Genomic DNA, 26,325 nt, shown 5'->3' with positions numbered 1-26,325 from the left:
TTTTTATCATATAAAAAAAGTAAAAACTTTTTTATCTGTTAAGTCCAAGATCACTTTCTGTCAAAACTTTGAAAAAAATACACATAGATCTTGAAGTATTTTTAAATCTGTGAACTGGGCACAGTTTCAGGCTCTTGGTTTCACTTAAGAAATTAGCAAACTTTAGGGATCTATTTGAAACTCGTAGATGTGATCGTGGTTGTTGAGAATTAATTTGGTACCTTTCATTAGGAGATAATAATGTCTGTCAGAGGCAGATATGGGGTCTAAGAAAGCCTAGAGTCGAATTCCGACCCTCTGCATAACTATATACAGTATCACTCATAGTTGTCTTTAGAATGGAATACCATGAGAGAAAATGCCTTTTGATTTTTAAATGGGTAGGATCTAAAGCTGTGTTGTCTAGTTGGCCATATTTGGATGCTACCATAAAAGAGCAAGTGGTAATAAATCCTGTAGAAGTAATAAGTTCTAAACACTTAAGTAAATAAAATAGTTCATGGAGTGCATGATGGAAAAATAACTTCTTCAATGTAAAATTACATTGTTCAGTAGTCTCTTTATATGCTTTAGACCCAGGAACAAGTTTAAGGAAACTTCTCATCTGTAGGGAATTAGCATTAATCGTAATCGTTAGGTTTTCCTTCATGGAACAAGCAGTACTTATTTCTAATTCAAACACTGATATTTGTCTTTCACAGGCAAAGGATGTCTCTACCCTTCATGTATGACCAATGTAAACACATGCTATATGTTTCCTCTGAGTTACAAAGGCTTCAGGTATCTTATGAAGAATATCTCTGCATGAAAACCTTACTGCTTCTCTCATCAGGTTTGTAGAACACTGTTCACTTCTATATGAAGCATGAAATGTAGAAACAAAGGTTTATTTGTATACATAGCACTAATACTTATATCAGATATGTCTACTATTTCCTGCTAGTCTGATAGGTTTTCATAAATGTAAACTTTTAGAAAGGCACAGCCCATAACATACACCAAGATTAATAAGACATAGATGTCATGGAGAAATAGAGGTGTGTGAGTTGCATAGGGGTGTCTGTTGATCTGTAATGTGTAGACTTCCTCCTTCCTGTGACCTCTGTAGGAGGCATGGAAAAAGCAAACCAACTGGAATGATTTTGGTTTTTCTACTACATTGCAACTTTGTCAAAAAATTTTACTTATACGTCGAGTACTACCATGTATAAGACATTATGGGGAAAAGATTCATCCTACACAAGGTGTGCATGATTACTATTAGAGGACTGGCTAATGCAGCATCCGAGCGGGACTGTTGGGCAGAGGTATTCTATCTAGAAAACGACAACAAGAGTTTATAAAACCACCTTGAAAGTTTAGATAAAGTTACTGTATATAAGCTTTAGTGAGGCTAATCTCACCTAGCAAGTTAAAACTTAGTTAAAACTAGATAACTTTTGAAAAACACAAAGTATCGTGTCTATATTAGTAAAATTGTGATATTTTTGGCATTTTCAATAAGAATGTGAACCAGTCGTTATTATAAACTTTAGACCATTCCAGTAAAAATTATATATCAGGTTAATGTTTATAAAATACTGAGTTGATGGATGAATAACTTTTTCATATACAAATAAGTAAACTTGTAATTTTTTAAAAGTCTGTATTCTATTAGAAACTGTGGCTTCAAAGTTGTCAAATAACTGTAAGCTGTAGATGTTGCACATGACTATTTAAGCTGTTGTAATTCTTTGTTCTACAAAAACTTGTTTTATGTTCTTAGATTTAAGGAGTATTAATAATAATCAAGGCTAGAAAAATTTCCACAACCCCTTAAAAAACCTAAAGGTAAATATCATCGCTAGAGACTCCTTTCAGGTTACCAATGGCAGCACATGTGTTAAAGATGTGAGCTTGGTGTTATTTGAGCAAACAGTGATTAAGGGAGGAGCTCTAAAACAATGCTTTGTAATTCGAAATTTTCATGTCATAATGAACATAAAAACAGCATCTGTACAGCATAGCACACTGAGGTAAATGAATGAGGCCACTTGCAACCAGAAGAGCAAATCATTATCGTAACACATTGATAACCCATTCACCGTACACCAGCTGGAAAAAGTTCTGGTTTCACATAATCATCAGAAATCCAAAATGAAAGGTGAAAGAGAAAAGTAATTATACAAAGAGAGGTAATGGCTGAAAAGTTTCCATAATTTTAAAAAGACACCAAACCCTATATCCAGGCAGTGCAATGAATTCCACATAGTATATTAATAAAATCCAGCTGTCTGAACAGCAAAGTTAACAAGAAAATCACTGAACAGGAGAGAGAAAACATCTTCAAAGGAGAAGGAATTTAACCGAACAACAGCTACTGAAGAAAATGGAATGATGTTTCTAAAATGCTAAATGAAGGTGGACTTCAGTTTCAGCTCTGACAAGTAAACAGCTTCGGAGCTATCCTCACAATAAGGAAAAGCTGATCAAACTGAAAATCGGTGACTTTTCTTAGATCCATCAGAGAATTGAGATGACAAGGCAAACCACCACCTCAGAGTCGGTAGAGAAGGCAAATGTAGAGAAACACAGCTAGAATGAGCTTCCTGGAAGAGAAGCTGCTGGAGCCAGTAACTGGTAGTAACACTTCGGTCATTTTGATGAATTCTGGAGACCCAGTGAGGAATAGCCTGAGAGTTAAGAACTCTTGGGACCCAGTATTGGCAGGGGGCTTGTCCCCATACTTCCTTGGGGTTTACCACCTAAAGCCCCACCAGGTTCCCATGGTGAAGACCTGAGAAAGATCCCCTCATGTTTCTGCGCACTAAGGGAAACTGCTGTAACAAAGCTTTATCTGACCTGGGGAAGTAGGCCATTCCAACCTTTCTATATCATGTAAGAGAAGGGGGGGAAAGGTCCAGAAACATTTCTGAAGGACACAGCCCAGGGACAAAGCCTATTAAAAAGATTTAATCATAAAAGTATTAAACATCCCACCTTACCACCATATGATCAGGGTTCCAGTGGGAAGAACTGAATTACAATGGAGAAAGCTGCAGAATTACGGGTATTTAGGAAAGAAAGACAACGGGGCGGAAGGAGGGGGAATAAAAAGGAAACTGGAACCTCTTAATACCCACACCAAACATTTAACGCAGCTTTATCCCTAGCCAGATTAACATAAAACCTCACATAATTTCTAGCTTTTTGCAAAAAATTGCAAGGTAAGAAGAAACAAACATTAGAATAAGACATAGATATAGCACAAATGTTGTAATTATCAGATAGGGAACTTGAAATACCTATGATTAATATGTTAAAGACTAATGGAAAAAGTAAACAACATGTAAGAACACATGGATATTGTAAGCAGTGAGGTGGAAATTTTAAGAAAGAATCAAAAGGAAATGCTAGAAATTAAAAATACTGTAATATGGAAATGAAGAATGCTGTGGATGGGCTCTTAGATACACCAAGGAAAGAATCATTGAGCTTGAAAACACTCAGTAGAAACTTACAAAATTCAAGTGCAAAGAGAAAAAAAATGAAAAAACATAGAACAGTATATTTAAGAACAGTGGGGAAAGTTACAACAGAAGGTGTACTATACAAGTAATGGGAATATCAAGTAAAAGAAGGAAAGGAACAGAAGCAATATTTTAAGTAATAATGGCTAATACTTCTCCAAAATTCATGGCAGGAACCAAAACATAAATCTAGGAAGCTCAGAAAGTGCCAAGAAAGATAAATGCCAAAAAATCTACACCTAGGCCTATTTTATTCAAACTGCAGAAAATAAAAAATAAAGAGGAAATCTTGAAAGTAGCCAGTTTGGGGAAAAGAACAGCTTACCTATGGTGGAACAAGGACAAGAAATATGTTCTGCTGAATTGTCATCAGTAGAAACCATGTAGCAAGAGTGGAATCACATATTTAGTGTTGAAAGGGGAAAAAATCAACTTATAATTCTGTATTCAGTGAAAATTCCCTTTAAAAGTGAAAGCAAAATAAAGACCTTCTCAGACAAACAAAACTCGAGAGAATCAGTTACTCGTAGATCTGCCTTTCATAAAGTGTTAAGAGAAGTTCTTTAGAGGAAAGGAAAATGATACAGGTCAGAAACATGGATCTACATATAGAAAGGAAGAGTGTTAGGAATAGATGAAGATAAAATTGTATTTTTTTCATAATTAATCTAACAACTGTTTAAAGTATTAATAACAATGTATATTGTTTGAGCACAACATATGGGTAAGTTGAATGAGTGACCACAATGTTAATAGGGATGGGAGGGAGAAATTAGGAATACTCTGTTTTAATGTAGACTGCAGTTGTACGGTAACAACATGGGTTTGAACTGCTCTGGTCCATTTATTCACAGCTTTTTTTCTTTCTTTTTTTTTCAATAAGTAGAGTCTGCCCTTTGTATCCATGGGTTTTGCATCCTTGGATTCTACCAAATGCAGATTGAAAACAGTATTTTCACATTCCCAACTGCAATCGGTTGAATCCACAGATAGGAAGAGCCACCTGTAGAGTCAGAAATTATACCTGTATTTTCACCTGCAAGGGGATCTGTATCCCTAATTCCCACATTGTTTAAGGATCAACTGTAGTTGTCAATGCAAACTCTAGGGCAACCACTAACAAAAATTGTATTTATTTTTCATCACCATTTATCACCTCTATGAAAAAAAAAAACTTTGAGAAGAAGTAATAATTGACATACTAAAAGGAGAGAAAACATGTCATATAAAATGCTTAATGAAAACTAGAAATAGCAAAAAAAAAAAAAAAAGGGGGGGGGGGGGAGATTAAAAAGGAAACAAAGAACAAATGCCAAGAGCAGATAATGGCTATAAACACGGCAGACAGTGATCCAGCTATATCAGACAATTGCTTTTCAATGTGAATGGTCTAAACATATCAATAGTCTTTTGTTGTTGTTGTTGTTGTTAGTGGAGGCTCAAACAAAGTTTGCCACTAAACTTTGTATATAATATTACAAAATGTACTTAGGCAAAAGGGAAGTAATGACATCTTTAAGAAGGTAAAAAAAAGTGGTAAAAAACAAACAAAGGAAGTGGTAAATATCTAAATAGATTTAAACTAAACTTTACTGAATAAAATAACAGTAATAATGTCTTCGGGGGGGGTTAAAAAATAGAACTAAAATACACATTAATTACATATAAGCAAAAATGAGAATTTGGTAAAGTAAGAATGGGTGTTTAAATTTTAAGGATGACAACTAGAAATACAACATGTATATAACGTTCCAAAGCATTAGGGGAAAAAGGATAACATGGTAAAAAAAAAAAAAACACAAGAAAACAAACAAAAACAATCCAAAAGAATGAAAGAAACGAGAGGAGCAGGGAAAAGCATCATCAGAGGAAGTAACAGATGGCACAGATAAATTCAAATATATCAGTAATTTCACAAGAGGAATCTCTCAATAAAGATATTTAACAGCTAAAGTGAGAGGATATACTATGCATGGTATAACCCAGGAATGGCAAGCTTTTTTGTAAAGGACCAGATGGTAAATGTTTTCAGCTTTGCATAGTCTCTGATATAGCTACTCAACTCTGCCCCCTGTGGCAGGAACACAGGCCTGGCTGACTTCCAACAAAACATTTACAAACACAGGCTGAGGTGAGGATTGGGCTGTGAGCCATAGTTTGCTGACCACTGCTTTAACCAAAAGAAAGGTGAAGCAGCTGCATTACTATCAAAATAGACTTTAAGGCAAGAAAGAAAAAGTTCTATATTTAAAGATACTCATTACATAAAGCATTCCACTCACCAGGAAAATATTTGTAAATATATGACCTCTAACAACATAAAGCAAAAATTCATGAAACTACAAGGATAATTTGGAATGGATGAAATTCTTTTAAATATAAATATCAGATAGGGATTTTCCCATAATTACTTTTAGAATTCAGGTAACCAGCAGGAAAGAAACATAAATAAGCAACCACTATTTTAAAAATTAACAGTAATTAGATTACCTGTAATATAAGTAATGTATAAAATTAACATATCACTAAGGGTAGGCTCTTGTCACTCCTGATTAAGTGGCCTTTATTTTTGCATTAATATGGACATCTTAGAAGTGCCAAGTATTGCTTTATGAAATCAAAACATTTTCATGTGTTCTTTGGTCTAATCCTAATCAAAATCCTGTGAGAATGATACTCCACATTAACAAATAAAGGATAAAAACCATATGGTATTCTCAAAAGATGCAAAAAAAGCATTTGACAAAACTCAACATCTATTTATGACTAAAAACTCTCAACAAAGTGGGAACAGAGGGAATACTTCAACAATTAAAGGCCATATATGACAACTCCTCAGCTAGCATCATACTCAGTGGTAAGAAACGGAGCTTTTCCTCTAAGATCAGGAACAAGGCAAGGATGGCCACCCTTACCACTTTTACTCAACATAGTATTGTAAGTTCTAGCCAGAACATTAAGACAAGAAAAGGAAATGGCATCAAATAGATAAAGAAGAAGTAAAACTCTAATTGCAGATGACATAATATTACATATAGAAAACCTTAAAGGCTCCACCAAAAAACTGTTGGAACTGAATAAATTCAGTAAAGTAGGATACAAAATAAAAAATGCAAAAAATCTGGTGCATTTCTATATAGTAATAACAAACTAGTAGAAAAGGAAAATCAGAAAATAATTCCATTTACAATTTCTTCAAAAATAATAAGATACCTAGGAATAATCTTAACCAACGAGGAAAAACATCTATACACTGAAGGCTGTAAAGCATTGATGAAAAAAATTGGAGAAGAGGCAAGTGGAAGGATATTTTGTGCTCCTGCATTGGAAGAGTTAATATTCTTAAAATGTTAATTTATGACAAAAGGAGCCAAGAATATACAATGGGGAAAGGACAGTCTCTTCAATAAATGGTGTTAGGAAAACTGAATAGCCAGATACAAAAGAATGAAACTGGACCACTATATTACACTACACACAATTATTAACTTAAAATCAATCAAAGACTTGAATGTAAGACCTGAAATGATAAAACTGCTAAAAGACAACATAGGTGGTAAGCTCCTTGACATCAATATTGGTGATGATTTTTTGGGTCTGACACCAAAAGCAAAAATAAACAAGTAGAACTACATTAAACTAAACAGCTTCTGCACAGCAAAGGAAACCATCCACCAAGATAAAGGCAGTGTGCCAAGTGGGAGATATTTGCAAGTCATATATCTGATAAGGGGGTAATATCTAAAATATATAAAGAACTCATACAACTCAATAGCCAAAAAACAATCAAATGAAAAAAATAGGCATTATCTGAATAGACATTTTTCCAAAGAAGACATACAGATGACCAAGTACATGAAAAGGTGCTCAATATAATTAATCATCAGGGAAATGCAAATCGAAACACCAATGAGATATCACCTTACACCTATTAGAGTGGCTGTCATAAAAAAAAGACAGTAACAAGTGTTGAAGAGGATGTGGAATAAAGGGAACCGTCTTTTACTGTTGGTGGGAATATAGATTGTTGCAGCCACTATGGAAAACAATATGGGAGTTCCTCGACAAATTAAAAATAAAGCTACCATATATGATTCAACAATTCTACTTATGGGTATTTATCCAAAGGAAAAAAAAACTAACTTGAAAAGATATATGCACCTCTACGTTCACTGCCAAATCATTTTACAGTAGCCAATATATGGAAGCAAGATAAGTGTCCATCAGTGAATAAATGGATAAAATGTGAGATATTTATATTCAGTGGAATATTATTCAGCCATAAAACGAATGAAATCTTGCCATTTGTGACAACATGAATGGACCATGGAGGCATTCCAGTGGTTCTCAACCTTCCTAATGCTGCGACCCTTTAATACAGTTCCTCATGTTGTGGTGACCCCCAACCATAAAATTATTTTCGTTGCTACCTCATAACTGTAATTTTGCTACTGTTATGAATCATAATGTAAATATCTGATATGCAGGATGTATTTTCATTATTACAAATTGAACATAATTAAAGCATAGTGATTAATCACAAAAACAATATGTAATTATATATGTGTTTTCCGATGGTCTTAGGCGACCCCTGTGAAAGGGTCGTTCGACCCCACAGGTTGAGAACCGCTGCATTAGACTAAGAGAAATAAGTCAAAGAAAGACAAATATCAGATTATCTCACTAATATGTAGAATCTAAAAATGAACAAGAACAAGCTCATGTATAGAGAGCAGACTTGTGGATGCCAGTGACTGAGATTGGGGAAAATGGGTGAAGTGGGTTAAAAAGTACAAACTTCCAGCTATAAAATAGTAGGCATGCATGGGGATACAATGTACATACAGCATGGTGACTGTAAGTTAATAATAGTGTACTGTATATTTGGAAGTTCCTAAGACAGTTAATCTTAAAAATTGTCATCACAAGAAAAGTTTTGTAATAATGCATGGTGCTGGATGCTAACTAGACTTGTGGGGGTCATTGTACAGTATATATAATATGAATCGTGTTGTATACCTGACTTACATTGTGTCTTACATCATTAATATCTAAAAAATTTTTTAAAAATTTAATTTAGTGAGAAAGAGTAGGAAACAAGTCCACAGGGCAAGTAAAAATTAAATTAAGACTTCTTGCTCCTAAACCCACTACTCTTCCTCTATGCCAGCATTTCCTAAGGTGTCAGCAGGTGAAGTGAAGTTTGGGAAACAGCTGTTTCCCCTCTCTGGAGACAGCATAATTATCTCTGAGAATTTGAAATTCAGAAATATGCCTCGATTTGGATTAAACTTTAGCTTTGCTTAAATTTGGACCATCAGACCCTCTTTTCCCTGGCCATTAACACAGAACCAGAGTTCCTAGGAATGCACTTGGAGAAACTTCGCACTCTACAGAAGTCACCATCGCTGTAAGATTAAGTGAAAACATGGTTAACTGTCCACTAGTGTCAATTTTTGAAGAGTAATATTAAAAAATTTATTTCACACCAATTTTATGATCCACAATTCATGAGGTATTTTCTATATTTCTGAGTATATAAGGGGAAGCAAATATTTCCTTCCCAGGAGGTAGGTAGGTAGGTATATATATCCTATATAATAAGAGCGGGATATGCTAATTAGTCATGACTGGTATGCAAATTGACCATCTCTCCAACACAATAAGAGAGGGATATGCTAATTAGCCCTGATATGCTAATTAGTCATGACCAGTATGCAAATTGACCATGACTCAAACACACAAGATGGCTGCCCCATGTGGTCAAAGATGGCCACCCCCATGTGGCCACAAGATGGCTGGCAGGGGAGGGCTGTTGTGGGGGACCAGGCCTGCAGGGGAGGGCAGTTGGGGGCGACCATGCTGGCAGGGGAGGGCATTTAGGCATCGATCAGGCTGGCAGGGGAGCAGTTAGGGGGTGATCAAGCTGGCAGGGGAGCGGTTAGGGGGTGATCAGGCAGGCAGGCAGAAGCAGTTAGGGGGCAATCAGGCAGGCAGGCGAGCGGTTGGGAGCCAGCAGTCCTGGATTGTGAGAGGGATGTCCCACAGGGATCGGGCCTAAACGGACAGTCGGACATCCCTTGAGGGATCCCAGATTGGAGAGGGTGCAGGCTGGGCTGAGGGACACCCCCCCGCCCCTGGTGCACGAATTTCATGCACCGGGCTTCTAGTATTACATAAAAAATCAGATTTCTCTTTAGATTGGAATCATATCAACTCAGTGTTAATGCATTAATTGACAAAATGCATTGCATGATTTTAAGGGTTTAAGTGACAGGTGATGTCACATATTCCAGGATGTAACTGGTGGGATAAACACTGTTGTTGAAGTTTTCATTATATCTAACTAAACTGAAGGGCAGAATGGAAGGCACTATTATTTATTTGGTCTTCAAGCCAGCTTTGTGAACTAGAGAGGAAGGTATCAGCACGATTTACCTAAAGTTAAGGTCTCCAGTTTCCCATTGGCCCCTATTCTCTTGGCTGTGGTTTCACGATCCTTTGAAATGCTTATGTTTTAATTGAGTGCATTAAAAGCATATAGACAATGTTAAGTCATGAAGTATGCTATTAATAATAAATGCCCTACTTGCTTATATGAAAAGTTATCACAAGAAGGTTATTGAATTGACTACCTCTTCATCTTTTAGTTCCTAAGGAAGGCTTGAAGAGCCAAGAGCTGTTTGATGAGATTAGAATGACCTACATCAAAGAGCTGGGGAAAGCCATTGTCAAGAGGGAAGGGAACTCCAGTCAGAACTGGCAGCGGTTCTACCAACTGACAAAACTCTTGGACTCCATGCATGAGGTAAGTGTCAATCACAAAGCCAAGTGTCAAAAGTTTTCCGGGATATGAAGTTATGTTCTAATTAGTCTATGTAATTGTATACCAATATATTTTCCATTTGTGGATATTGATGATGGTTTGAGTTCAGGCTGTGACTTCAGTTTGGCCCACAGTTTTCCTGTGGAATTATGGAATTTTATTTCACCTGGTCATGTGCCTGTAGCATCCTGATGCCAGTACAGAATTCAACAGCACTGTTTTTTTAAATATAGAATTCCCTGGCTTTGCTTGATTAATCCATTAAATTAGAATATGTCTTTCCTGTGTTATAGTACTACAGTTCATCATGAAATACTTAATTCCATACAATTCTACAAACAGTTTAAGGGATTTAAGAGGTCTTTGGTACCTGAGTGCTCATTTTATTTAACTTTTTTTTTTTAACTTGGGGAATTCCAGCAGAGATTGGGTATAGTCTATCTAAGTCAGATATTTTTAAAAAAAGAGAGAGAGAGAGGCCAACAAGCATGAGATGTTCCCACTGATAGGTTTTTAAGGCTAATCATTACCATATCTTCTCTTGTAGGTAGTTGAAAATCTCCTTCACTATTGCTTCCAAACATTTTTGGATAAATCCATGAGTATTGAATTCCCAGAGATGTTAGCTGAAATCATCACCAATCAGTTACCAAAATATTCAAGTGGAAATATCAAAAAACTTCTGTTTCATCAAAAGTGACTGCCTTAATCAGAAAGGTTGCCTTAAAGAAAGTTGACTTTATAGCTTTTATTGTACAAACTATCGTTTATCCTATAGCGGTTATGTTGTTTTATTTTGCTTTTTTGTTTATGTCTGGTGTTTGTTTTTGTCTTGTTTTAAACACGCACTACATGTGGTTTATAGAGGGCCAAGGCTTGGCGACAGAAGCAGTTGAGCCCTCGCTTTTCAGTGATGGGAACAGTAGGAAGTGATAGTTGGTGGATCCCAGGAATGAGAAACAATGAGGGGGGGCCACCTCCCTGTCGGAGAAGGATGGCACTCTAACCACCAGTGCCCAGTCTGCTCAGTGAACTTCCTGCTCAGACTTATCACAGTTGGCTGGACAAAATCTTCTAGACTTTTTGTTGGTGTATTTGCCCTGTATAGTTAGGATAACATTTTTTGATTTATGCATGGAAACCTGAAAAAAAAAGTTTACAAGTGTATATCAGAAAAGGGAAGCTGTGCCTTTTATAGCTATTGCTGTCTGGTTTTAACAATTTCCTTTATATTCAGTAAACTACGCTTGCTCATTTTTCTTAATTTTTGTATTTGAGTTATTGTACAGCTGTTTAAGATGATGGGCAACTAGTTCATAGCTTTCCTAAATAAACTCTAAACATTAATCTTCTGTGTGAAAATGGGTTGGTGCTTCTAACCTGATGGCACTTAGCTATCAGAAGATCACAAAAATCGACTCAAATCTCCAGTATTCTTGTCAAAAAAAGCTCACATTTTGTATATATATATATATATATGCTTCAGTGGAGGATTATAGAGGTTGTGCAAATTAACCACCCTAACTGGTATCGAGCACCTACCTGGTCCAAACCTGCAGGGTAAACCATAGATGATGGTTGCAAAAGACTAATTAAAAAAAAAAAAAAAAACTACTAAGAGGCCCTGTCTGCACCTAACGCCCTATCCCTGCAATGGTTAACGGCAAGAACGCGAGTTTCCGGCCGTTCAGGACCTTCTGTTGTAGTTTGTATAACTTCTTAAAAGTTAGGATTCCAGAGAACCAGCGGAAACAAAGCTGAGGGATTTTAATCAGACCAAGCAATTCCTCTCACTTTACCCAAAAAACGAAATCTCTAATGTGGCAGAAGTGGCTAGACACCCATTTTCACATTCCCATCTGTCACAATTGGTCTCCTTTCCTGGTGGCGCCGGGAAGCTCGGCGGCTGCTCCCTGTGACTTAGGCTGCGAGTCAGGCTCCCACGTGTGTAAGCCACACCCGCCCATCCCCGTGTGCCATGGAGTTTAACAAGTCTTGTGAATTTTTTTCCTCGCTGTTGAGAATTAATCATTTTAAACAGAATAGAAGCTGTGGTAGCCCTTTCTGTGTGCACCTTACCACCTTTCTGTTAACTCAAAACTCATACTTATTAAGCCACAAGAAATCCGATTTCTATTCATGGTGGCCAAATTATTTGTGTAATAGAAAACTGAAAATCTAACATTAACAATATGAAACTTCTAATATATTTTTATATTTAGTTATAGTTTCAGATATATATCATATTGGTATTCACTAATCTGGGAAGGGAAGGGCTACTGCAGCTTTACATGCAATTTATTAAAATGATTGTAAAATAGCTTGTATAGTGTAAAATAAGAATGATTTTTAGATGAGATTGTTTTATCACGACATGTTATATATATTTTTTGTAGGGGTCAGAGAAATGTCGGTGGATAACCTATATGATTTATAGTGTGTGCAAGCATTCATACAGGACAGGCAGCAGTGGTCCCAAACACCAAACGGGTTTGCTCCGGGGAAGAGAGAGATGGAGACTGGTGCTGAGGCTCCGTCCCGCTCAGATCTCAGATCACAGATCACAGAGGGAGTAACCCTCCGCCTCCCAGCATGACCACCCTCTTGTTCCCGCGGTGAGTCTGGCAGGGCAGGTCTGGCTGACTCAGCCTCCTCTTGCGCTAACGCGTAGGAGCAGGAGCCAGCAAGGTGGTGCTCACACACGGACAGGCACCGTCTCAGAGCGGGGTTACTTTCACAGCAGCCTCGCCAACCGTGTCATAAAAACAGAGGCTTGAGAAGTTGGGCAATAATACGCACAGAGGTACCAGCAATATGTAAATAATGCAGAATCTCATAGGTTGCCAGTAATACACTAATTCCTTTCTATCCTACAAGAGTTCATTTCCAAACAAAATGAGGATGTTTATGTTTTCTTTGAATGCTTTTTGAATGTTATTTGTTATTTTTTCAGTATTTTGGAGAAATTATTTAATAAAAAATGTAATAATTTGCTTTTTGAATGCTCTCTAAAAGGGAATGTTCCTTTTGTAATGGTTTAATTTGGTTCAAAGTATTTTAAGTTGGTTTGTAACCCAGCTAGATGTGAAATTTTGGGTGCCTAAGAAATACCACTTGATTATTATTATCAATCACAGTGTTAAGAATCAAAAAGAACTTCTGAAAGGTAACTTATTCACTTATAGAATGTTATATGGTTAAAATCAGAAAACACGTCAGACATTAATCATATTTTAGTCCCAGCATCCTCGGCTCTTAAAAAAATAAGAGGTCAGTGAAAAAAATGATATGCTCACTTTGTTGTTAAAAAGAAATCAACTGACATTCATAAAACTATAGGAGGCTGTGCATTAGATGGAAAATAAGCTGTGCCCTTTTTGAATATGTGGAAAGGAAGTTATCTTAATTATGTTGTTCCTCTGAGTGTAATTATGGATTTAAGTGAAAAAAAGGAGGTGCTATTTGAAAGTAGCTTCATTTTCGCTGTATGTGGTATCTTGCCATCTGAAGCTCTTTAAGTTTGTAATGTCAGTGAGAGTTGGTGACAGGCCTAGGTGACTCCCAACAAACCCTGAAAAGACTTTAATTACTGGGAGAAGAAGATGGCCCTCTTGGTGTTTTCAGGCCTTGCTGTGGGATGCAAGTGCTTGTGGGGTGTATGTACCCAATTGTCTAAGACTATGGGAGGGGAACCTAAAAGAGTACCTACCTTTTCCTGAAAAAGAAAATGTCACCCCCAGGGAAACTAACAGGGTCAGGGTCTCTGGAGAGCTTGGTAGTTAGCACAGGATGGATTCTGGACATGCAGATAAAGGAGAGCCACATGCTAACCTCACTTCAGAATTGGGGCGGGGGCGGGGAGCCGTTCCAGTTTTACTTATCTATACGTCCTATTATCATCGAGGCTTATCATTTTAGTTCTCTGTTAAATACCCTAAAACTGCATCTCCATGGAATGAGCAGTATTATTGCACTTTGATCTGTCAGGAGTCTAGAACCATGGCAGCCCTCAGTGGCCTTCGAACTCGGTCGGCCATTCAGACAGTAGCTATAGATGAATGTGTGCTTATGTGCCTGGGTTGAGAGTTGAAAGGGAAAATAAATCAGAGTGAAAGGAGGACACTTGAACCACTTGGCATGGAAGTTCATCGTTTTCCTGACTAGTCCCCGTCAGCCTGGTCCAGCAGGATTAGCGCCCAGGTCTTTGGGAAAGGGCCAGCTCCTCGCTAGGAAATGGCTGGAAGAAGGAGTTTATTTTCTGATGAAAGGCTGTATGAAAAGACCCTCCTCAAGTAACTTGCTTAACTACATATAGATTCAAGTGTGTCAATATTCTATTTTGTATATTAAACAAATGCTATATAATGGGGACAGATCTATATTATACTGTGTATGGCATAATTAAGAAGCTTTTTCATTATTTTTTATCACAGTAATTTTAAAATGTGTAAAAATTAAAACCAGTGACTCCTGTTTAAAAATAAAAGTTGTAGTTTTTTATTCATGCTGAATAATCTCTAGTAAAAAAAAAAAAGTCTTTTTATCTACGCAGTGAAATGTCAGACTGTAAAATCTTGTGTGGAAATGTTTAACTTTTATTTTTCATTTAAATTTGCTGTTCTGGTATTACCAAACCACACATTTGTACTGAATTGGCAGTAAATGTTAGTTAGCCATTTACAGCAATGCCAAATATGGAGAAACATCATAATAAAAAACCTGCTTTTTCATTACATGACTCCGACATGCTTCTGTAGAACTCGTGCAGTTCCAGTTTTCCTCCCTTTTCCTCCTTTTTCTACTGAAAGTAGAGCTATCACTTCAGATACCTTCATATGCTAACGTGGACACTTGCGTGTCGGTGTAGCAGTGCTTGCGTGCTAGTACGGCGTACGTTCAAAAGGAGCTTAACCCTGGTGCCACAGGCCCGATTTCCCGTCCATGCCTCAGGTGGTCACGTGCCAATTATACAAGGGGGCTGAGTGAAGGCTTCTCCAAATCCAGCCGTCTGTCACAAAAATGGTATTTTGTGTAAACGTTATCTAGCCAAAATTCTTACCTTATTTTAAAATGAATTATTGCAAAAAAGGCATAAATATTTAGTAAATGTCATAGCAATGTTACACAACTATTCTGTACAATCTATTCATTTTCCCCAAAACACATACTATGTTTCGGTCGTATCCATGAATTGGGTAATCTAACAAACTTTTCCTATAAATACTCGCTTCTCTACGAAGGAAAAAAGCATCATGGCTGAAAAACCAAATTTGACATACCTACTATCTGATAAATATTGAAGATAGCATATGAGTAAGAAAAACCCCATCACTATCCTCCATCACTTACAGTATGTGGTTGGACACGTGTGTATACAAACCTCCTTCCCAGTGTCTTGGGTACATTGCAGAAATGCCAGATAGGGCCCCAGTATGTACACACATTGTTACTTTACCATTCACTTCAAGGGTTATTCTTACATCTGTAGGACACCTTCATACATTATACCAGTTACTCCCCACCCAGTGGATGAATGAAATGAAAAGTGCTGAAGACACTAACTCCATTAAAAAAAATATTTTTCAGAAGGAAACAGGCTCAGTGTTTAAACAACTGGTTTCTAGCTGCTAACTCCCACCTAATTGAAGTCTGACTAGAAAGTCTAATGAGGCCATTTACCATATGTCTCTGGTCTACAAGCTTCCCAGGGAACTGGTGTTTTCTGTTTTTAAATTTCATTGTTTTACATTTACTGAGCACTTTGTGTCAGATATCAAGTTTTAATATATTATTTAAGCTTAGCAATTCTCTGAAGTACAACGGTAGTACTATTAGCATCATTGCATTTCTCTGAAGAAACTGTGGCCTAAAGAACTGAGTAACTTGCCTAGCTTGGAAGTGGTAAAGTAGGACTTTTTTTTTTTAAACATGGCATCTGGCTCTAAAGTCCATGCTCTTAAGCACCACTGAGAAATTATTAATATGAGGCTCCAAACCAGGTTCAATGAACTCATATTGAGCATTGTATGTCAGGCCTTTCAATCTGATTTAATCTAATCCCTTTTGCTGCCATATTAGTTTTGATCTAGTCATTTAAACAATGATATTTCCTCCTCTAAAAATCCTGTGTCCTATCCTCTGGAGATATGGGTGGTGAAATATAGTAGCTGCCCAGAAATAAGAACACTCTCTGGTTTTATCACATACACAATAAGGAACCTGTTTCACCACTACCCCCAGGAAAGTCAACAAACTTACTTCTTCAAGGGAAGCAGAGCATATAGGCTGCATTCAAAGGAAGGAAGGAAGATGTTTATAAATAAAAACGGATGCAAGTCAGGATTTATTCTTAGTTTGACAGAATAAATCAGAGGCAGGCTTTGGGTGTAGAAAAGAGGTTGAAAATACAGAGGCATTTACACTAGCTGAATATTTTTTAGACCTTCAACTAATCTTTCCTACTTGGTAATAAGTAGCTTTTAACAGCATTAATAACTTTATAGCAATTTCTTTGGTGAAAATACCCAGCCCCTCTTGTTGTATCAGGCTTCTGTTTTCTAAAATGAAACCATACTTTGGTAGGGAAACATTTTTACTTTATTTGGGTATAGACATGTTAATCTCCAAACAAAAGAGTTCACCCAAAAACCTTCCCTCACTTTCTCCATTATTGTCTTTAATAAGAGAAAATATATAATCTACTCATCTATACCTCATCTATACCTAGTCAGCAGAGTAATGTGTACACAATGTAAGTCATTTACATTCTGTTAGTGTCAGTGTGGCACTTTATGAAGTGCTGTCCATGTATCCCGGGGCTCTGCTGGAAAGAAAAGAGGCCATCCAAAACCATTAGGATTTTTGCTATGATTTCGTGGATCTGAGATAAGAAGAAAATTCTTTCCAAGAGGAGGCGGGGGGAGGAGGAAAGATGCTACATAAAAACCAAACAAGGGTTCATGGAACATGAGACTATGTCATAGATATTTCCTGACCAGTTTCTCTGCCCACACTGTGGCAGGCATGCCAGACAAGCCAATCTGAAGAACACTAAGGCAATACTAAAACTTCAAAGGTTCAGAATCAAAGATGCTCATCAATTCTATTCCAGTGTATCTATGAAATATGTACACACAACAGTGAACACCCAAATGTTCACAACAGCCAGGGAGTGGAAGTAACCCAATGTCCATCCACTGATAAATACAGAAAGAAAATGTGACATGTTCATACAATTAAAAAACAACAATAAAAAAAAAGATAATGATGTATACTATAATAAGGGTGAACCTCAAAAACATGCTACGTAAAAGAAGTCAGACACAAAAGACTATATATTATTTGATTCCACTTACCTTAGATGTCCAGAAAAGGCAGATCTATAGAGAAAGAAAGCAGGTCGGTGGTTGCATATGGTTGGGGGTGACATTAGTGAAAATAGACCTGAGGGAACTTCATGGGGAGATGCAATGTTCTAAAGCTGGATTATAATGATGACTGCACAATTCAGTATATTTAATAAAAACTGTTAAATTGTACACTTAAAGTGAGTAAATTTTATGGCATATAAATTATATCAACTACGTATATTTTTAAATATCTATTTTAAAAGTACTAGGCAGACAAGCAAACGTTTAATTGCCCTTCACCTGTGTCGGGAGCTAGCACAAAGCGTGTTAAATGCATACAGGTAGGTGCAGCTGTGTTTCAGGAAAGGCTCTGAGAAGATGTCTTCATTGTGGGGATGTGGACGGGTGGGCTGAAGGTTAGCAGCGCAGACAAAGGCTTACTTATTTCACAGTAACAGATTTCCCCGGTAGTTAACGAGGTACATGTTGTACTCGCCCTGAAGGAACAGCCACGTACAAAGAGATCGCCAACATGACAAGTAAAAAAACTCCCAGCACACGACTGCTCATTTTAAATACACAAGAATGTGGGGCACACATTTAGTGTTAATAGCTGTGAAGCCCTTAGTAGTTACAACTTTAATGAGTCAAATCTGAGTTCAAGTCTTGCTTCTGTCGTTTACTAAGCCTGCATTCTTGGAAAGTTCTACAGCCACTTCAGACCTGTTTCCACATCTGGAAAATGGGACCAATACCAACATCTTAAAGGAATGTGAGAATCAAATGAGATAAGCTACACGGAAGTTGCTTAGCTCAGTTCCCATCATACAGCAAGAGCTGCAGACATGTTAACTGTTTTTGAAATCCTCAGGGAAATTTCAGAGAAAAGGAACATTTGTTCAATGCTCTCCCCAGAAAGGCTCCGAAAAAGTCAAGGTGAATGAGGAAGAGAGATGTGAATACAGGGACTGTATACAAATTTCCGACTTCACATACCCTGATTAATAAAGGTCATGCATAGGGCTGGGGCAGGCTGTTATGTTATTGGCCTACATTTTCATTGTCTCTTCTCATATTCCCAGCTGTCGGGCCTTGGCAGGGGTCACCCAGAGGCACTGAGCATTCTTTCAGAAAGCATCTTACATTTCCATCTAGGGACTCAAAGCATGAGATGAGCAGTGCCAAGGCAGTGGAGATCAAAAGAGAAGAAGGAAAGTTATAGATTTAGTTGAACTAGTTTTTATACAGAATTTTTCCTGGTCAATAAGAATTAACAACAAAGAAAAGGAACCAGCCTGTTCATCGTTTACCCCACATGAAATTTCCCCAGGCTATCGCTGTAATGAATGCATATAAAGATGAATTCAATTTCATTCATTAGCATTAATGAGAGGAGGAGGATCTGAGCTGAATGTTAAAATTATATCTTTTTTTATATACTCAAAAGAATTGAAAACATGTCCACACAAAACGTATACAAATATTCATAGCAGCATTATTCATGATACTCAAAAAATAGAAACATCAACTAAATGTCCATCAACTAATAAATGGATGAATAAAATGTGGTATAGCCACACAATAGTACTTGGCAATACAAAGGAATGTTACAAAATTTGCAAATATGTTAAATGTTCATAGCAGCATTATTTACTAGTACAATAGCCAATATCTGGAAACAGTCCAAGTGCCCATCTATACTAATAATAGAGGAATATGCAAATTGTCCAGAATGCCGTCACAGTAACAGTAACGACCAAACAGCAGGCTGCATGGGGCGACCAGGCCGGCAGGGGGTTGGCAGTTGTTTTTTCAGAGGGGTTAGGGGCAATCAGGCAGGCAGGCAGGCAGAGGGGTTAGGGGCAGTCAGGCAGGCAGGCAGGTGAGCAGTTAGGACCCAGCAGTCCCAGATTGTGAGAGGATGTCTGACTGCCGGTTTAGGCCCAATCCTAAACCGGCAGTTGGACATCCCCCAAGGGGTCCTGGATTGGAGAGGGTGCAGGCTGGGCTGAGGGGACCTGAGCCTCTAGTCAGTAGATAAGTGGCTAAAAAAAGCTGTGGTACATTTACACAATGAAATACTATGCAGCTATAAAAAAGCAGGATCTCTTACTCTTTGTCACAGCCTGGAGGGACCTGGAGATTATCATGCTAAATGAAATAAAGACAGCCAGAGAAGGACAAATATCATGATATAACATTATATGTAGAATCTAATGAACAAAATAAATTTCCTGACAGAGTGAGGTGTTTTGTAAGAGGTTTTGTTCTATGTCTACAACATGGGAATAAGGCACTGCAATAAAGATGATCCTGAAAGGACTCTTTCTCCTGCCAGTATGGGGAGTTGGACATAAATCTGACAGTAACAATATCACCAATAATGGTCGTTGTCTGGAAAAGAGCCAATGGCCCCATCAAGGAGGTAAAACACTCAATACGGAAGGCAGGTAAAGGGCCAACTACCCACTAACATCCATTGAGTGTTCAGCATTCCATCTTAAAAGACAAAAAATTATGCCTCCCCTGTTTACACTCCAAATCCCAAAGTCTGTGATGTTAGCAGGGGCTCTTACGGTCAACACACTGAAGCCAAGCACGAAGCACCATAGACTACATGCACTTCAGAGCCAAGGCCTCCATTTGCGTTAATCACCGAGCCCCAGGGTTCAGCACAGAGATGAGCATTTTATCAGTAATATTTCTTAAATTAATGCTTGATGAAAACCACAACCTATAATAATGACGCTGAGCTCTTCTGTTCTCCCACTGGCCCCTAATGGGTCCCAGCAGCCCAGGCAGTGGGGGGAGCAGTAGTGGCCTGGCCACCCAGCTTCTCCAAGGCTCTGGGCGAGCCGCTGCCCCAGATGCCCAAGAGGAAGGTCAGCCCCTGCCTAGGGGGCAGGGAAGGAGGAGTTCCAAGAGGTTGTCCGGTAAGCCCACTCCTGCAAAGGTGGAAATGAAGCCACAAATAGGCAGCAGAAAAGGATAAATCTGCAGAGCAAAAAGTGCAGACGAAAGGACAAAAGAGGAGCCAAGGGAAGACAGGCAGAAATGGCTGAGAAACCCAAGATTTACCTGCAGAAAACAGAGAAACGAAAAGCAAAGGGAGGTCAGCCTCTGATGAAGCAGGAGAAAGAAGCCAAGTCTGGTTAATAACATACTCCAGGTCTCAGTGCTCTGCATCGCCCTTCTCGTATAATGCAGAGGAACATTTTTATCAACTGTTTTGTAAATGCAAGTGTTTTCGTAACTCTAGAAACATTTTGAAGGAGGGAATCCCACCTCATCCCATTTTGAAGTGTAAATACTGTTTTTAAGGTGAAATCATTTGCTCGCTGTGTTTTGGTACAACCAGAAAACAGTGGGGTGTTGAATGTGGGAGCTTTGATTCTCTTGGGTGTCAGCTTAACATTCCGCAGATGAGGATAGTTTATATCCTATAATGCAAAGCATATGAGGTGGCAATTTGGAGTCAGTTGTGCATTCAATGTGTCTTGAACAATTTTAAATTACTTCTGTTCCCATGGTTTTGGCAGTATTGTTTCCTAAAGAAAACCACTCCTTGATCTTGGCTCTCCCGGTCGGAATTTTGTGGATCTGTAACATCTTTGGTGTGGTAGTCATTTGCCTAGTAACCCAGTTAACATGCTGTGAAAGATTGAAAACTTGATTGTAGAATATATGATATTAAATTGTGAATTAGTGGGACTTTGACGTAGCAGCATATCAGCATTTGAAGATACTGGTACTTGATATTCTGTTAAGGAAAATTAGCCTCCACATTTTAAGCTGGAAAGTCACTGGGATAACTCTTTAGAAAAGAATCACCACTGTATGACTTCTTAGGTTTTTGGTACATGTGTTAAGAATTGTGTACAAATTGAAATGTCTGTGTACTTATGCTTGAAACAACTAATAAAATCTCTGTGAAAGAATAAAAAAGTTTAAAAAGTGTTACCAATCTACCTTTGTATCTACTTTAATAAAAGGAGAGAACTTTTTGAGAGATTTTTCAAGCTCCATTCTTTTTTTTAATCTTCACTTGAGGATATTTTTATTGACTTCGAGAGAGAAACATTGATGTGAGAAACATAGATCAGTTGCCTCCTGTCAGAGCCCGTTGGGGGATCGAACCTTCAAACTAGGTATGTGCCTTTTTTGTTATTGTTAATCCTCACCCTCACCCGAGGATATTTTTTACATTGCTTTTTTAGAGAGTGGCAGGGGAGGGGGGGAGAGAGGGAGAGAGACATCAATTGGTTGCTTCCTACATGCGCTCAGACCAGGGCCTGGATTGAACCTGCATCCCAGGTAGGTGCCCTTGACTGGGAATCAAACCCAAGACTCCTCAGTGAGCAGGCCAACACTAACTACTGAGCAACACTGGCCAGGGCTCAAACTCTATTCTTAAACATTCCCCGATTATTGTCACTCTTCTGAAAGCAAATAAAATAACTACGAAGAAACACAATAGAAATCTGCCATCGTTTTGCATCTTGGGCAAAGGATCAGCTGAGATAAATTAAAAACCTTATTGGCCAGGCTGCCCACAGGAAGAGACTGGTTATTCTCTTGACCCCATGATGCAGAGCATAGGATAAAGGCATGTGTCCTCAGGTTCTATGGGCAAGCTGGCCGAGTGTGTTTCCTATGTACCCCCGTGAGAACAAGACGCAGTGCTGTACACACACAAAGGAGAAAGCAGAGGACACATTCTAATTGTTTAGTTAACAGGTCATACCTCTGGTGGGAAGGGAGTCCTCTGGTCGGGGCCACCACCCACTCTCCGGCGATGAAGCCTTGTGTCGGCAGCACTATGGAGCCCGTGAGAACTGTGAGTGGGAACTAGAAGGTCTCCAGCTCCACCACTTACAAGCTGTGGGCTTCGGGCTCTTCAACACAGAGCCATCATTGTGGCAGGCTCTCCTTGCGAGGAATAAATTAATGTATGTCAGTGTCAAACATCTGGCACAGAGAGAAAATGCTCAACAGTGTAAATACCTCTCCATGAACCCTTTATTTCTGAGAGAAAAACACAGGTAATCTATACTAATAAAAGGGTAATATGCTAATTAGACCAGGTGACCGGCCATCTTTTGGACATCTGACTTCCTTCCAGACAAAGCCATGGTGGTGGGGGCTGAGGCAGAGGTAGTTAGGGGCGCTCAGGCCAGCAGGGGAGGGCAGTTAGGGGCGATCAGGCCAGCAGGGGAGGGCAGATGGGGCAATCAGGCTGGCAGGGAAGGGCAGATGGGGCCATCAGGCCGGCAGGGGAGTGCAGTTGGGGGCCATCAGGCCAGCAGGGGAGGGCAGTTGGGGCAATCAGGCTGGCAGGGAAGGGCAGATGGGGGCCATCAGGCTGGCAGGGGAGGGCAGTTAGGGGCCATCTGGCTGTCAGGGGAGGGCAGTTAGGGGCGATCATGCCAGCAGGGGAGGGCAGTTAGGGGCCATCCAGCTGGCAGGGAGGGCAGTTAGGGGCAATCAGGCTGGCAGGGGAGTGGTTAGGTGGCAATCAGGCTGGCAGTGGTGGTTAGGGGTGATCAGGCAGGCAGGCAGGCGAGTGGTTAGGAGCCAGTAGTCCCAGATTGTGAGAGGGATGTCCCAGGTTGGAGAGGGTGCAGGCTGAAGGACACCACCCTCCTGTGCACGAATTTCATGCACCAGGCCTCTAGTAGGTTATATATATATGTTTTCCTTTAATTAAAGAATTATGGATAGAAGAAAATATAATTGGCGGTTGTCACAATAGGGTGAAGCCACAGATAATGTTTTTTTTTCTTCCTTTTTCTTCTCTATTTTTTAAAAATAAACATGTGTTAGTTTCACAATTGAAGACAAATAACTAGCTTAGTTAATTGTCAGTGACAGGCATGCACAATAATTCTTTGGAGTTGAAAGGAAGAAGAACTCAAGATGGGCTGCTGTGATCTGGAAGACTTCTTGGGAGTAGGAGGTGGGATCTTCACCTCAGGCAGGAAGAAAGGGAGAAAAGTGGTTGGGAGTTTGGGAGGGAAAGGGGACCAAGCCAGAGAAATAATATGAGCCCATCTGTGGAGGCAGGGATATGATGGACAGTTATTGCTTCAGTGGTTGAGCATTCATTCCCCTTCTAGTAACAACCCCCCGCCCCCCACCACCACCACCAATATTTCTTAGGAGAAAGAACCCCTCTCCCGTTCTTGGCACAAGTGCCGACCTTGACCCTGAGCTCAAAGCAGGCATATGGTGAGTCAGCAATAGATGGTCATGTAACCCAAGTTGGTCTAAGGTAAAACCCAGGAGTTTGGCTGAAAACTTTGGGACAGAGAGACGCCCTGAGGTACTTTAGCTGATGCAATGTCTGCCTGGAGCTACTGGAGGCCACGTGGGTACAAGGAGGGGAACATCTTCCTGGAAGGGAAACAAAGGCTGAGGTCAGAGACGGAGGGCAGCTCTCGGATGACATCATGGAGCAACAGGTACCATTCTGAATGCAATTGCATCTCCTGGCCTTTCTACTGATGTGGGCCAATAAAATATATATATATTTATTTAAATTTAAGCTGTTCTGAGTTGGGTTTCTATCACTAGCAACAAGAGCTGAGTGGTATGGACAGAACACCCCTCCCTGAGGAGTATTTTATCATGGACTTGTTTAGAACTACTGGCTCATAATAAAAAGCCCAGCAGATTTTCATCAGTTTTATTATTTACATTCTCTATAGCCAAGGCAAGTCCTTAACTGCTGGCCCCATGGCACTCAGCTCCCACTGTCCCCTCTGCCTTGCTCTGACAAACACCGATGAAGAGGAGCCACAGATGTTGAACTACACCTGGTCTTAGAGAACCTCTACTCCAGTCACCCCATTTATCGATAAGAGACTGAGAAGTTTCTTATCGTAAAGAAGGGAATAAATTAGGCCAAGGTCTGCCTCGCACTGGTCCGGAGGGGCATTAAGAAGGAGACACACAGGGCCCGGTAACCTGTGAAACAAGCTCACAAAACAAAACCCTCTGTGGGCCTGGCCGCTCCTGCCCCACGGCCGCTGCAGTCACTGGGTGTGGGCAGGCGGGGAATGCTCTTCAGTCCACAGCTTTCGTACTCAGGGGCTCGGCCTCATTAGTCAGCCTCAAAGACTCATCTATTTTTATCCAGACGGACACACTGGCACTTGGACCGGGTCCTCGTCTCGGACGTGAAACAAGCTCACAAAACAAAACCCTCTGTGGGCCTGGCCGCTCCTGCCCCACGGCCGCTGCAGTCACTGGGTGTGGGCAGGCGGGGAATGCTCTTCAGTCCACAGCTTTCGTGCTCAGGGGCTCGGCCTCATTAGCCTCAAAGACTCATCTATTTTTATCCAGACAGACACACTGGCACTTGGACCGGGTCCTCGTCTCGGACTCGACTGAACAGCTGGGTAGAGAGCAGAAAGCTCGCCAACGCTGGTGCACACCATCTTAAGATGAAACTCCGGGAAGGGCTCTTGGGGTTGAAAAGCGACAGGGACTGTTCCTAAAACAGTTTACAGACACCTCTGGACTGGGGGCCAGCAGCAGTTACAGGTTCCCATATGTTGATGAGGGATAAGATTTAGACTCTAGACCCGCCCCTCCCATCACAGTTAGTTGAGTGTTTTGGAAACAATAAAATCCCCACTTCATTTCCCATCCCCCCACCATGTTCTTCCCCTTAGTCACTCTTACCCTGGGTTAGTTGCAAAACAAACAGCCAGGCTACTCTCTCCGTTTCTGCTCACGCCCTTCGTTTTGTCTGGCTGAAATGGACTGCTGAAACGAGTTACCCTGGAGGAGAAGGAAGGGGTGGGGAGGGAAGAGGTACTAGATCTCTTGATCTGTTGGGCTGTGTGGCCCTGGGCGCGTGTTTATAAGCAGGGTCCGGTGTCTGGAAGGTCTGGGTTCCAGTCCCAGCTCCCTCAGTGACATGCTTTGTGAGCTTGGGCGAGGGACTCTCTGGGCCTTAGTTTTCTCATCTGTGAAATGGAGATCATCACATCAGCCTCACATGGTGCTAACGTGAAATGAAGACAGCTTCTCTCTTTAGTGCTCGTGGACCACAGTCGTCCAAAACCCAGATTATTCTGTACAAAGCTCCTTTCTGACCGGTGGCTCCACGTGCACACGCTCTGGCAGCAGAGGTCTGAGGGGCGCTCGCGGATCGCTGACCCGATCAGCCGCCGTGCCCAGGCTCAACTCCAGACGCCCTGGATCCCAGATCTGGACTTACGTCTTTTATGGCTCTGAGCTGCACACAGATTTACCAGAAATACGTAAATTAAGTAATTATGGTGGCACAAGCCAGGGCCGGGAAAGGGCAGGCTGCAGAGCACACAGCTGAGGGGGCCCTGCCTGGGCTGAGGCCGGCAGCCTCTCCTTCCCAGGTGGGACATGAACTTGAAGAGTTAGCAGTTGTTTTGCTGGGCTGTTGTCCCCCATCTCTGTCACCCCCCACCCCCAAAACCTGGCTGCTTTCTTGTTTTAAGGATAAAATGGAAACAAGGTATTTTAACTCCCCCCCGAGAGGAGGCAGGTGAGCTGGACCCTGCAGTGCACAGTCTTCCTCCTGGATGAGCTGCCAAACTGGCCCTGGCCCAGCCAGTGCCCTGCAGTGAGGCCCCTGCAGCTGAGGCAGCCAACTCCC

The 26,325-nt window shown here is 40.1% G+C and overlaps 1 protein-coding gene across 2 annotated transcripts in view; it reads left to right on the top strand.

Annotated features, from left to right (window-relative positions):
* Positions 1 to 15,068, top strand: part of NR3C1 (nuclear receptor subfamily 3, group C, member 1 (glucocorticoid receptor)) — a 100,738-nt gene extending 85,670 nt beyond the window's left edge. For both annotated transcript variants that reach the window (XM_005881104.2, XM_005881103.2), the window contains exons 6-8: positions 702 to 832; positions 10,160 to 10,317; positions 10,883 to 15,068. In XM_005881104.2, the coding sequence (XP_005881166.1) occupies positions 702 to 832; positions 10,160 to 10,317; positions 10,883 to 11,035 (442 nt within the window). In that variant the 3' untranslated portion in view covers positions 11,036 to 15,068. The remainder of the gene's footprint in view (positions 1 to 701; positions 833 to 10,159; positions 10,318 to 10,882) is intronic.
* The last annotated feature ends 11,257 nt before the right edge of the window (positions 15,069 to 26,325 follow it).

The sequence above is a fragment of the Myotis brandtii genome, unplaced genomic scaffold (assembly GCF_000412655.1).
Source record: "Myotis brandtii unplaced genomic scaffold, ASM41265v1 scaffold668, whole genome shotgun sequence".
In the NCBI taxonomy this organism is placed as follows: domain Eukaryota; kingdom Metazoa; phylum Chordata; class Mammalia; order Chiroptera; family Vespertilionidae; genus Myotis; species Myotis brandtii.
This window is presented reverse-complemented; position numbering and strand designations above follow the sequence as displayed.